This window comes from Rhineura floridana, chromosome 10 (assembly GCF_030035675.1).
Source record: "Rhineura floridana isolate rRhiFlo1 chromosome 10, rRhiFlo1.hap2, whole genome shotgun sequence".
Taxonomy (NCBI): domain Eukaryota; kingdom Metazoa; phylum Chordata; class Lepidosauria; order Squamata; family Rhineuridae; genus Rhineura; species Rhineura floridana.
Genome location: NC_084489.1, coordinates 52342686 through 52357092, shown reverse-complemented (window position 1 = coordinate 52357092; position 14407 = coordinate 52342686). Strand labels below are relative to the sequence as shown.

General features: G+C 42.5%; 1 protein-coding gene across 3 annotated transcripts in view; it reads left to right on the top strand.

The window, feature by feature from the left end:
* Positions 1 to 13999, top strand: part of ASB4 (ankyrin repeat and SOCS box containing 4) — a 28983-nt gene extending 14984 nt beyond the window's left edge. For 2 of the 3 annotated variants that reach the window (XM_061587345.1, XM_061587342.1), the window contains exons 3-5: positions 5084 to 5574; positions 8689 to 8805; positions 9941 to 13999. In XM_061587345.1, the coding sequence (XP_061443329.1) occupies positions 5084 to 5574; positions 8689 to 8805; positions 9941 to 10129 (797 nt within the window). In that variant the 3' untranslated portion in view covers positions 10130 to 13999. The remainder of the gene's footprint in view (positions 1 to 5083; positions 5575 to 8688; positions 8806 to 9940) is intronic. The other variant, XM_061587343.1, reaches the window with a different exon arrangement.
* The last annotated feature ends 408 nt before the right edge of the window (positions 14000 to 14407 follow it).

Sequence of the window (14407 nt, the reverse complement as noted above, 5' to 3'; positions counted from 1 at the left end):
GAGGACAACACTCCTTTTTTTTACCTATCTCTCTCTCTCAGAAGATACTTCTCTACCAGAATTACCTCTTCCAGAAGCTGTCTCTCTCTCTAAGAAGATATTTCTCTGTCAGAATTGCCTCTTCCAGAAGCTTCTCTCTCAGAAGGTACCTCTCCTCCATTTAATCTACCTCATCAACAATAAGAACATAAGAACATAAGAAGAGCCTGCTGGATCAGGCCAGTGGCCCATCTAGTCCAGCATCCTGTTCTCACAGTGGCCAACCAGGTGCCTGGGGGAAGCCCGCAAGCAGGACCCGAGTGCAAGAACACTCTCTCCTCCTGAGGCTTCCGGCAACTGGTTTTCAGAAGCATGCTGCCTCTGACTAGGGTGGCAGAGCACAGCCATCATGGCTAGTAGCCATTGATAGCCCTGTCCTCCATGAATTTGTCTAATCTTCTTTTAAAGCCATCCAAGCTGGTGGCCATTACTGCATCTTGTGGGAGCAAATTCCATAGTTTAACTATGCGCTAAGTAAAGAAGTACTTCCTTTTGTCTGTCCTGAATCTTCCAACATTCAGCTTCTTTGAATGTCCACGAGTTCTAGTATTATGAGAGAGGGAGAAGAACTTTTCTCTATCCACTTTCTCAATGCCATGCATAATTTTATACACTTCTATCATGTCTCCTCTGACCCGCCTTTTCTCTAAACTAAAAAGCCCCAAATGCTGCAACCTTTCCTCGTAAGGGAGTCGCTCCATCCCCTTGATCATTCTGGTTGCCCTCTTCTGAACCTTTTCCAACTCTACAATATCCTTTCTGAGATGAGGCGACCAGAACTGTACACAGTATTCCAAATGCGGTTGCACCATAGATTTATACAACGGCATTATGATATCGGCTGTTTTATTTTCAATACCTTTCCTAATTATTGCTAGCATGGAATTTGCCTTTTTCACAGCTGCCGCACACTGGGTCGACATTTTCATCGTGCTGTCCACCACAACCCCGAGGTCTCTCTCCTGGTCGGTCACCGCCAGTTCAGACCCCATGAGCGTATATGTGAAATTCAGATTTTTTGCTCCAATATGCATAATTTTACACTTGTTTATATTGAATTGCATTTGCCATTTTTCCGCCCATTCACTCAGTTTGGAGAGGTCTTTTTGGAGCTCTTCGCAATCCCTTTTTGTTTTAACAACCCTGAACAATTTAGTGTCATCAGCAAACTTGGCCACTTCACTGCTCACTCCTAATTCTAGGTCATTAATGAACAAGTTGAAAAGTACAGGTCCCAATACCGATCCTTGAGGGACTCCACTTTCTACAGCCCTCCATTGGGAGAACTGTCCGTTGATTCCTACTCTCTGCTTTCTGCTTCTTAACCAATTCCTTATCCACAAGAGGACCTCTCCTCTTATTCCATGACTGCTAAGCTTCCTCAGAAGCCTTTGGTGAGGTACCTTGTCAAACGCTTGTTGAAAGTCTAAGTACACTATGTCCACTGGATCACCTCTATCTATATGCTTGTTGACACTCTCAAAGAATTCTAGTAGGTTACTGAGACAGGACTTTCCCTTGCAGAAGCCATGCTGGCTCTGCTTCAGCAAGGCTTGTTCTTCTATGTGCTTAGTTAATCTAGCTTTAATCATACTTTCTACCAGTTTTCCAGGGACAGAAGTTAAGCTAACTGGCCTGTAATTTCTGGGATCCCCCCTGGATCCCTTTTTGAAGATTGGCGTTACATTTGCCACTTTCCAGTCCTCAGGCACGGAGGAGGACCCGAGGGACAAGTTACATATTTTAGTTAGCAGATCAGCAATTTCACCTTTGAGTTCTTTGAGAACTCTCGGGTGGATGCCATCCGGGCCCGGTGATTTGTCAGTTTTTATATTATCCATTAAGCTTAGAACTTCCTCTCTCGTTACCACTATTTGTCTTAGTTCCTCAGAATCCCTTCCTGCAAATGTTAGTTCAGGTTCAGGGATCTGCCCTATATCTTCCACTGTGAAGACAGATGCAAAGAATTCATTTAGCTTCTCTGCAATCTCCTTATCGTTCTTTAGTACACCTTTGACTCCCTTATCATCCAAGGGTCCAATTGTCTCCCTAGATGGTCTCCTGCTTTGAATGTATTTATAGAATTTTTTGTTGTTGGTTTTTATGTTCTTAGCAATGTGCTCCTCAAATTCTTTTTTAGCATCCCTTATTGTCTTCTTCCATTTCTTTTGCCAGAGTTTGTGTTCTTTTTTATTTTCTTCATTTGGACAAGACTTCCATTTTCTGAAGGAAGACTTTTTGCCTCTAAGAGCTTCCTTGACTTTGCTCGTTAACCATGCTGGTATCTTCTTGGCCCTGGCGGTACCTTTTCTGATCTGCGGTATGCACTCCAGTTGAGCTTCTAATATAGTGTTTTTAAACAACTTCCAAGCATTTTCGAGTGATGTGACCCTCTGGACTTTGTTTTTCAGCTTTCTTTTTACCAATCCCCTCATTTTTGTGAAGTTTCCTCTTTTGAAGTCAAATGTGACCGTGTTGGATTTTGTTGGCAATTGGCCAGTTACATGTATGTTTAATTTAATAGCGCTGTGGTCACTGCTCCCAATCGGTTCAACAACACTTACATCTCGCACCAGGTCCCAGTCCCCACTGAGGATTAAGTCCAGGGTTGCCATCCCTCTGATCGGTTCCATGACCAACTGATCTAGGGAATAGTCATTTAGAATATCTAGAAACTTTGCTTCTTTGTCATGACTGGAACACATATGCAGCCAGTCTATGTCCGGGTAGTTGAAGTCACCCATTACTACCACATTTCCTAGTTTGGATGCTTCCTCAATTTCATATCTCATCTCAAGGTCTCCCTGAGCATTTTGATCAGGGGGACGATAGATCGTTCCCAGTATTAAGTCCCTCCTGGGGCACGGTATCACCACCCACAACGATTCTGTGGAGGAGTCTGCCTCTTTTGGGGTTTCGAGCTTGCTGGATTCAATGCCTTCTTTCACGTATAGAGCGACTCCGCCACCAATACGTCCTTCCCTGTCCTTCCGATATAGTTTATATCCAGGGATAACTGTATCCCACTGGTTTTCTCCATTCCACCAGGTCTCCGTTATGCTCACTATATCAATGCTCTTCTCTAAGACCAAGCACTCCAGTTCTCCCATCTTGGTTCGGAGGCTCCTAGCATTAGCGTACAGGCACTTGTAAGCAGTGTCTCTCTTCAAGTGTCTTTGGCACTTGTGGTTAGGCCTGTGGTAATTTTGCTCTTCTGAATTTATATCCTGTGCCCCTGCTCTCACAATGCCTACTTCTAGGCCTACCCCTTCTAAAATTTCATCATTTCTTTGGTTTTTATCCCAGGGGGGAGGTTTATTCCGAACCGGACCTTTCTCAGCTCCTGTCGGGTTTCCCCCCTCAGTCAGTTTAAAAGCTGCTCTGCTACCTTTTTAATTTTAAGTGCCAGCAGTCTGGTTCCATTCTGGTTCAAGTGGAGCCCGTCCCTTTTGTACAGGCCCGGCTTGTCCCAAAATGTTCCCCAGTGCCTAACAAATCCGAACCCTTCCACCCGACACCATCGTCTCATCCACGCATTGAGACTGCGAAGCTGGGCCTGTCTGGCTGGTCCTGCGCGTGGAACCGGTAGCGTTTCAGAGAAAGCCACCTTGGAGGTCCTGGCTTTCAGCATCCTACCTAGCAACCTAAATTTTGCTTCCAGGACCTCACGGCTGCATTTCCCCATGTTGTTGGTGCCAACGTGCACCACGACCACTGACTCCTTCCCAGCACTGTCTACCAAACTATCTAAACGACGGGCGATATCCGCAACCTTCGCACCAGGCAGGCAAAACACCTTGCGGTCTACACGCCCATCACACACCCCACTGTCTATGTTCCTAATGATCGAATCACCCACTACAAGGATCCCTCCACCCCCTGGAGATATATCCTCGGCACGAGAGGATAGCTGCTCATCCCCCAAGGAATGGGTCCCTTCTAAGGGATCGTTTCCCTCTTCCTCAGCTGGATGCTCTCCTTCCCCGAGACCATCGTTCTCCATGATAGCAGGAGAGCTATCATCGTTGGAGTGGGACACAGCTATAACGTCCCTGAAGGCCTCCTCCACACACCTCTCTGCCTCTCTCAGCTTTTCCAGGTCCGCCACCTTGGCCTCAAGGAAATGAAGTCGTTCTCGGAGAGCCAGGAGCTCATTGCACCGAGAGCACACCCACGACTTCTGTCCAACAGACAGATAGTCGTACATGCTGCAGGCGGTGCAAAACACTGGAAAGCCCCCACACCCCTGCTGGCTTCTTACCTGCATAGTTTTGTTTAAGGTTTATTACGTCAATGGGTTGGAGACTGCGGTTTAGTTGAGGTCAGGGAACAGACGGGCAGAGTGGGGGGCCCTGGCCTCCTCGCCCTGCTGCCGAACTCGCTCTGCTGCTTAACTCGCCTTGATGCTTTGTCAGCTGGGGCCTTGACTCCTCGTCAGCTGAGGCTCCCTCTAGCTCATGGAGCAGGCTCCCTCGCTAGGGTGCTCTGACTTTATATGTTAAATCCTACAATATAATTACCTGCCATCAACCTTCTTCTTCTTCATCATCATCACCATCCTCAGTTCACCATCCCCAGAGACTGTAAGCTTTCTTTGAAGTTTCTGTATACCTTTGTGTTTTCTGGTTTAATAAAATAGTTCTGATTAAAAGAGAGAGATTGAGTTGACTGTCTGGCAAAGTGGGTTTCAGAACCACGGGCTCAGAACAGCAAGACTCATCTTAAAATAGGTATTTGCCTTTTTTGTCACAAAGCAAGAATAATGCTGCTTGCAACACATGGACATCTCATCTAAACACAGAGGAAGTGTGTTTCTTGCATCTCATCAAATGCAAATATATGCAAATATAACTAACTGATTAATTAATCAGTTGACTAAAGCTCATACAATTAATATTTCTGTAATCAGAGGGTAGTCCTGATAAAATTACATTCACCCCCATTAAAATAATTGTTATTGCTTTAGTACCGCTCAGCAAGTATAGTCTTTTTGAAAAAGCAAAAGTCTCTTTCCAACCTTCTCTTTTAATTTTCCTTCAAACAGGAGCAGATGTGAATATAAGAACAAATGATCAAGAGGAAGAAACTCCCCTTCACACAGCTGCACGTTGTGGTATCCCTGAAATGGTGGCCTTCTATGTAGAACAAGGAGCTGTGGTTGATTGTGCAAATGCCCACAGAGAAACCCCACTGGCCTGTGCAGCATACTGGGCTCTTAATGTTAAGGAACAGACCTACAGCACAGATCACCATCTGATCTGTAGGATGCTGCTTGACTATAAAGCTGATGTCAGTTCGCGCGATGAGGATTTCAGAACTCCCCTCCACAAGGCTGCCTGGAACTGTGATCATGTACTCTTGGACATGCTGCTTGAGGCAGGAGCTGAGGCCAACCTTATAGATGACAATGGGTGTGCTTCCTTGCAATATGTCCTGAAAGTGACAAGTGTGCGGCCTGGTGCCCAGCCAGAATGTTGCTTTCAGCTGCTTCTCAATCACGGAGCTGCCAGGATATATCCTTTACAATTCCATAAGGTGAAAAATCTTGGTGTATATATTTATTTATTAGACTTATATCCCACCCTTCCTCCCAGTAGGAGCCCAGATATATATGGGCATCTGTTTAGATCAAGAGATGGGAAATTATATGATGGAGGTTAGTGCGCTTCTGCCTTTCAGAATAGATTTTAAACTTGTCCTAATTCAGTATGGGGGTGTTGATTTTACAACATCAAACCTTGCAGGTGCTCTTAATGTTTTGCAAAACACTCTTGCATGACTTCATAAGAGTTCTACCATCTGGGTCTTGTAAAGCCTGGATCATAGGTCAATGGTTTTCCTTTTTAGATCTGATTATGGGCTATTTTGCACAATGATCTCCATGTTGGGGGAAAAAACATGGCTGAAGGTGGAAGGAATGCCTCTTTTGCCTCAAACACATGCACTAGGAAGCCATTACATGTGGGATCAATATGGGAATTTTAAAAAGATGCACAAAAATAAAATGCATATAGTTAATTCTACCATTATTTGTTGAGCAGCTCTTAAATGTCCTTTTAATACTAATAGGTTAGGATGCCAACATTTCAATAGCTGTATATATTTTAAAGACAGAAAGAATATACCTCCCACCCCAGTCACCTCTTCCAATGTTGTGCTCCTAAACTACTCTGGAAAAGGTGGCTTCAGGATTGCGTAGCCTGAAGTTATTTTCTTACGCAAATGAATTCTTCAGTGCACATAATAGAAAAGTCATTGCTATATCATGTTGCTGTAGTTCATCCATACATCCACCCATTTGCAAAAGCATACATGATAACTCTATGGTCAGAATTCATGCAAACCTGTCAACTTTGGTTTCTCTCACTTCCTTATTTTTCCAATCTTTAATTCAGTTCTCCACATTTCCACACAATTTGTGACTATATAATAATAATAAACCAAACTGAGTTTGCGACTTCAACAAAGGTTCACATGAAAATTCATCAGAACTTGGGTGTACGTTTCTCCTAATATACCCAGGATGGTATGCAATTTTCCATAACTGAAACTTTTTTGCAAAGCAATTTCCCCTAAAATAATGCATTTGTGTGTGCTCTTTTCACTAATATATAACTTTTTGTGCACACTTTGCCCTTATATTTTTTTGCACAGCAATTTCCCCTAAAATAATGCATTTGAGTATGACCTTTGCATGAATATATAACTTTTAATGAACATTTTACCCTAGTATATTCATATTTGCACACGTTATTTAGCTGGAGAACAGCATTGCAAAATTCAGAAAAGTGTGAATGTTGACGGATGGCTGTGTTTCAGTTCTTGCATTGTTTTGGAAAGTGTGAATTAGGTAGGTTTGCCTTTAAATACAAACTGAATGAATTTCTCCCTCATCCCTAAAAGTGCTTGCCTCATCTTTGGGCACTGAAGCTGAACTGGGGTCAGCTGCAAGATAAAGAGGCAAGGCAATTAGATCAGGATCAAAGCACGAACTGGAGTGGAGAAGAAACTAAGTTTGAGACCTGGGGCTGAGGCCTTGGCTGGAATTAATGGCTGACATGGAAAACAGGCTAGAGGACTGACAGTGGTGAAAGGAGAGGATCCAGGAATGAAAACGGAGCCGGACACTTGCATAGCGTGAAGTTACAGGCCTAGTCAGCAGTAAATGCCCATGCAGAACTCTCAGAGAAATGTTAAATATCCAGTAATCTCTGCTAGGAGCACCAGTATAACCAGCTAATTAACATAGTATAATCCTAACCATGTTTACTTGGAAGTAGGTCGCATTGAATTCAATGGGTCTTACTCCCTGGTAAGTGGTGTTAGAATTGCAGGCTAAATGAGTAATCATGACCAGTCTGCTGAGGTTTCTGAGCTAAGCTTTCGGTTGGGTTTGGGAATAAAGGCTTGAAAGCAAGCAGATTCTGTTCGGACTGTGAAGGTCAGGTCCTTATCATCCCCAGTGAGTAGTTCTTAAAAAGAGACTTCTTTTTGTAAAAATCTGTAAAGCACTTGCTCCATGAGTGAATATAATTAGGAATGAGCTATTCAATTATTACGTCACTCAGAATTGAATGCAGTGATAGTACCATAAAGTTTAGTTTTGCCTTCTATTTTTGCCATCATTGAATCTAGTGGTGCCATCAAGGCAGGACTTTGGGGCAGAAGTCGGCCCCACTCAGCAGAGTAAGCAGGAGGGCCCTCAAATGCAGCAGGGCTGACTTGTCACATTTTGATGTAGGTGAAGTAAGACCGTCTAACACCCCCCCCCCCGCCTGATAAGACCATAAAGTCCAGAGTCTAAAATTATCTAGCTACATCATTCTTTGGATATTTCCTGTGGAAATAGTAACAACAACAACAACAACAACAATAATATCCTTAGCTATAATATTATCCTGCTCTGATGGCACCACTGTATTCAAATGATGGCAAAAATAGAAGGCAAAACTAATCTTCAAGATACTATCACTGAATGCAGTTCTGAGTGACGTAATAATTATGAATAGCTCATTCCTAATTATATGGAGCAGGTCCTTCACAGATTTTTACAAACAGGAGTCTATTTTTAAGAACTACTCACTGGGGTTGATAAGGACCTTTGTGTCTGGCCCTGCATGTGCTGTCCCCAAACCTTGGCTGCACACAAAAGGTTGCCCAGAAGGAAATGAGGCCCTTGAGCTGAGAAAGGGTCCCCACCCCTGGTCATAAAGCTTTCCTCCACAACCATGAGGACTAGAGACTGTTTTGAAAAGGAAAGAAGAAAGCCGAACTTTTGTAAGAGGCTACATTTTCTCACCAGGTTCTGCACTTACATGGCAATTGTGGGTGCGTGGAACTGACACGGCCTTCCTATAGCACTTACTACAATACGCCTCTAGAGGGGTTGGTGCGTTCTTCTGCTACAGCAAAACCAGGAAAAAAAATATGTAATTATTTCAAAGGAAAGGTCTGAAAAGAGTGTTGGTCAAGACAGGTATTACTGTTTCTTGTAATTGTAATGCCAATTAGTCATTTTTAAAGGCTACACACTGTGATGGAGAAGAAAAGGGATATTGTGCAATGGACAAGAGAGGTAAAATGTCAAAGAGAAAATTGTTTCTGAAGAAAAGCTGTGAAATCCCAATGGGTGGTATATGTTTCTGTTAGCAGGTTTTGCAGGCCTGTTGCTCTTATCCCAGAGCAGTTGAGGTTATTGTGAATACATATGAACATGTGAAGTCCACAGCAAAATGGAGAGCAGCTATACCTGATGATGTCTTTGAGGTAAACATTTAATCATTTCTTGTGTCACTGATTATAAACTCTTAGTAGGAAATGAGTGTTGAAGAACTCTGGTTCATCAGGGGCAGCCAACATGGTGCCCTCCAGATGTTGTTGGACTATAACTCCCAATATCCCTGACTATTGGCTATGCTGGCTGGCACTGATGAGAGTTTGAGTCCAATAACTTTTGAAGAGCACAATCTTCATTACCTGTGGTCAAACTGTGGCTCATGAACAAGCCAGCATCATAAAATACAGTTTGATCCTAGTAAGACAGGAAGCTGTCTTATACAGAGCCAGACCATTAGCCCATCTAGCTCAGAGTTTTCTACACTGACTAGCAGCAACTCGTCAGGGTTTCAGACAGGGGACAGTCACACCCCTACCTGGAGATGCCAGAGTTTGAACCCAGGGCTTTCTGCATGCAAAGCAGGTGCTGTATGGCTGAGCTATGGTATTTCCCACTAACTTGATCCTGACTTGACTCAGCAAACCATCGTTTAAACTAACCAGTGTTCCCTCAAGTTCAGATATAACAAGGAACTCTGGTTAGTTTAGAAGTGAAAGCTTCCAATTTCCCCCTTGCAGCTGCACCAGAGACGGAGAAGGAGTGCACATTTAGCATTATGTCCAAAAAGACTCTTTCATTGAGAAAGAGCCTCAGAAACAAAATAAAACAATAATTGGCTGCAGTCTCACTTATTACGTTAATAAGCTGCTATTCAATTAAGTCAGGGCCAGCCCTGCCATTAGGCAGAGTGAGGCACCTGCCTTAGGCAGTGGCTGACGGGGAGAGGCAGCAGTGATGAATTGTTGGAGAACAAAGCTGTGTGTGTCTGCTGCCCTTAGGTGTGGTGTCAGGTTATCAGTGCTGAAGTGAAATTGAACTACCTGTCCAATTAGCTCTGGAACATGGAATGAGGAAGAGGGGTGCCATATTGTCCCTTGACTCAGGTAGCAAAATGTCCTGGGCCAGTCCTAAATAAAATGGAAGGTGGAAGAGTGGCAAAATATTGTACTGAGCACAGAGAAGATGATGAGAATTTTTCTGCAGACTTTTTCTGTGCATAAAAGAAAGATATTGACCATAAACACATTTTGCTTTTATTCTTTATGTATTATTTTATTTTTGCAGATGTATAAAGATTTCTACAAATCTCTCTTCGAGGTCTGTGAAAATACACCAAGATCACTGAAACATTTGGCCAGATGTGCTATTCGAAGAATATTGTGCAATCGATGCCACAAAAGGATCCCTTTACTCTTCATTCCAGTGACACTGAAGAAGTATTTGCTCTTAGAACCAGAAGGGATAATATACTAAGCTTATTCAGTAACCTGATTTTGTAAAAGTGGGGTGCACTCCCATGGAAGAAGTTAACATCAAGGGTTCAGTGGTATCACCCAGAACAAGAGTTCTGGGTTCATATTATAGCTAAGGATCCCACAAAGTTCTCAAATCTACTGGGGTCTGAACCCAGTGCTGTTTCATAATGCATTTCACCCCCAGCTTGAATCTGAAGGAATATACATGGATTGCTGGAAAAGAATTAGGTCAACTTTTCCATCTGCTTTCAAATCTAAATAATGACTGAGCTATGAATATTAGTGCTTTGAACCGTGTGGCTTTCAATGATCCATACAAGACATGTGATAAATTAAAATACCATTATTTTATTATAATCTTTGGAATCCTATATAGTAATAAACCACCTCATTTTCTAAGAGTGGATCCTTATGTAGCCAAAACAGCACCATTCATGCACAAGAGGGAGGTATCAGCAGGTTCAAGGCAACCCTCAAGTTTACAAAATATATTTTTGGGGGGAGGGGAAGCACTAAGGAGGGGACCCCCCCAAAAAAACAGCCCAGTGTTAAGTGGCCACAGAATAATGGCTAACTGTTAGGGTGGTGGTGCAATGGGAAACCATGGGTTAGAAAATGGAATGGAGTATCTTGAAAGAGGCATGACTGGCTGGAACCCTGAGCAGAAGCATTGTACACTGCAACATTTTGTTGCACGTACCACTTCTTAAGAAATACTCCCAATGCAGACATCTTATAGCTAATCAGAGCTATTCTTTCTTTATAAGAACTTGTTGATTGGTATATCAGTACTGTCATTTGGTGAACTTGATCTCTTCAGCTGTCCTAAGATGACTGTTTTAAAACCAAAACCTTCTAATGTTTTAATGATTCTTTTTATACTTCAGTAAAGCTGCATCATACTCTCATGCAGAACTGGGGAATATTTACTGCACATTTTACTTATATGGGATTGTTTCCTACCATTTAATGTAATCTATTGGTTGATATAGTTCAGTCAGCACCATTCAATCATTTCTTAGAAATCTAAGAATGGAAAATTAAAAAATGATCACCCCTGGTTACATTCCCGCCCCAAACAACAGAGGTGGTGCTTTCCATCCAGACTGCCTTTGCTTGGTAATACCTTGGTCATGGTTTACTACGCTATTTGTCCATAGAGCCCAATCTTGTGGTGAGAGACAAGTACAATTGTGTCCTCACTACTTCATGTTTTCATTTTATATAGTAGAGCAGGTGTTGGGAAACCTTTTGTCCTCCAGATGTTGTTGAACTACAACTCCCATCATCCTGGCCATTGGACACGCTTGTTGGGGCTGACGGGAGCTGTAGTTCAGCAAAATCTGGAAAGCCAAATGTTCCCCACCCCTGTGGTAGAGGTTGCCTTCTGACATGGCTGATGGTTCCCAATAGCTCTTTTGTATCATATAGTGACTTGGCATGCAGTGACCCACCCTACTGTCACAAAGAAACACTGAAGGCACATTTTCCACACAGGTGATACCATATGTTGTCTCCAGTAATGGTATCCTAAGTAACACATTTGTGAAATAATTTTCTGAGACTCTTGATCTCTGGCTTTGAGATACATGGCTAGTTGGGCTGATTGTGATAGGCTTGATAAGATAATTGATTCTCTGTAATATCTTACGTTGGACACTTTCATGAAAATGTTGGAGACAAATTCACTAGACACGTTAAGGAGAAGATATTCTACATCAGTGTAAGTGGCTGGAGTATACACTGTAAGCCAAGGATGAGGAACCTGTGGTCCTTCAGACTCCCAACAGCCAAATTCAGGATACCAATGGTCAGGGATGATGGGAGTTGTGGTCCAACAACTTCTGAAGGGCCACAGGTTCCCCATCCCTGGTATAAGCCATTGTAGTCCTTCCAGGGCTGTGATTTATTGTGTCTGCTTGCATTATGAAGTAAATCCTTAACGTGTTTATAAATGAACAGCAGCACTTTCTGGAAGAGATGAATTATTGAATTATTTTAATAGAAAATTGGTATGTGTAATCTAATCGCTTCACATATTATGGAAATCCTTGTCTGTGGTCCCTGTAACAAATAGGAATGCCCACCTATACACAAATTTTGGACTGAAGCATACTTAGAAATTTCTCACATATTTGACGGCACTGTGGACATGTCTCCTCAGCTTTTCTTACTGAACCAATGGGACACTCAGATGAAAACTGTCCATGCAAAAGAGCTTCTGACATGGTTGTTGGTGGGTGCCAGACTTTCTACAGTGCAAAAGTGGAAGACAATGCAGGATTTAAATACTGTATACAGTTATGGTACAAAACCCTATGGAATTTGGCTACATCAGAAAAAAAAAATAACTAATGATTTGAAGATCTCTGGTGGATTGGAGATTCCAGAAAATTTCTATGGGGTCTGGTGGTGCTTTATTTCATACACTGCTGTCAATAACACCCAATATTCTCTACCTACACTGATGTGAGAAGTTCGGATGTTGAAATTACTTTCTTTTTCTGTGCTAAGTTTATATTCTGGCATGGTACCCCAGGTTTTTTCTCTTTTAGTTGTTTTGTGTTGATTCTATTATGGTTTTTGTGTTATATGAGCATATGATTAATAAAACCATTTTTTTTTTAAAGGGCCAGTTTCCTTGTCACATTTCATGGAGTTCACTGCAAAAACATGGCAAATAATATGCATATGCAACTAGTCCATAATGGTGAAAGCTGCCCTAAAACAAGAAGATTAAAGGAAGGTGCCTGCCACTGAGATGAATCTCCTACTGGGAACAGGACAAAGATAGGGAGGAGTCATATTTAAAATCTGAATGTATAATTCTATACTTTGATTTTGACAGAGTGTGCATTTGGGAAAGGGAGAACAAAAAGGCTATTTGGATCTGTCACTGTAGCTAAGGCTTCCATGCTGTGAGCGAAGAAAAAAAGCTTGTCACTGCTACTCCTAAATGCCCTCCCATTTTTGTAGCCCTCCTCTTCTTTTTATTCTATGGGCATCTAGCCTTACTTCAAAGTTTTGTTCTAAGCAGGTGCTAGATTATACCCATTGTGGCGTCTGACAGGGAGCCCAGCAGGATCACACTGATTATAGGGGTAAGAATTTGCACGCTGTTCAAAATGCTGGAGCACATCAATGTCAGAACAAAACTGGCTTGTGCCCTTTTATTGCCTCTCTTCATCTGTGGTGAAAGGCCAGTAGGAAATAAAACCCTCTGACTTTTGTGGTGGTGGTGGTGGTTGCTCTGGACAAATTTCATTGTGCTGCCTTGATTTCCCAATTCCTGTGTTTGACAGAACTCGCCAAGAACTTGGACATGTAAAATGTGGATTGCGTGACACGACCGTTGCAAATGCAAATATGCAAAATGCTTACAACAACCTCTGCCATCCAGCATTTTGTCACACAACACACTTGCCGGTATTGTCACACTCTTGCACAATAACAAAATGAGCTGCCTCACCAAAGCCTAGGGGCTGTATTCAGCTCAATCCTATTCAGAGTAAGTCCACTGAAATTAATGAACCTAAGTTAGTCAATGGGTGTTCTTTGAGTAGGACTAACACTAAATACCACCCATGGAATAAATATGGCCCTGAAGAAAAACTCTGTACAGCTTGAAAGTTCGCAGAAATGTTTACCCAAAGGAATTATTTCAATAAAACATATCTTTGTCACTTTCTCTAAGGCTAACTCAATTATAACATTCAGAACTGGCAAGGCTGTCATTGAGGCCCTACCTCGGGACAGATGCTGAGGGAGGGAGCAGTGGGAGCAGTTCCCTGACATTTTCTTCAGGCAGACCTTTGGGGTGGGCTAGATTTTAACATCATTGCTTTTAGATTTTAATGTTATTGTATTGATGTGTCATTTTGTGCTATTTTGCTTATTTTGTACGTCGCCCAGAGTGACTGGTTAGCCAGCCAGATGGGCGACTAAGAAATCCAATAAATAAATAAATAAAATTTGCTCCTAAGCCCCCTGCCCGTTCCCCTTTGTTAGAAGACAGAGCTGTGCATGCCACATGGTCTCACCTGGTGCTCTTAAACTAGCCTGTTGCTCTCAAAAGTGGTGGTGGACAACGCATATCAACACCATTGAAGTGAGATTCAACTGGCAGTCCAATCAGCTTCCGTCCATGGAATGGCAGGGGGAATGCTTTGCCTCAGGCAGCAAAAGTATCTTGAGCCAGCCCTGAGAACCAGTATGGAAGATAAATAAGGTTGCTTTTCAAAGAGATCTTATCTAATTACCGCAACAGAGAGAACTG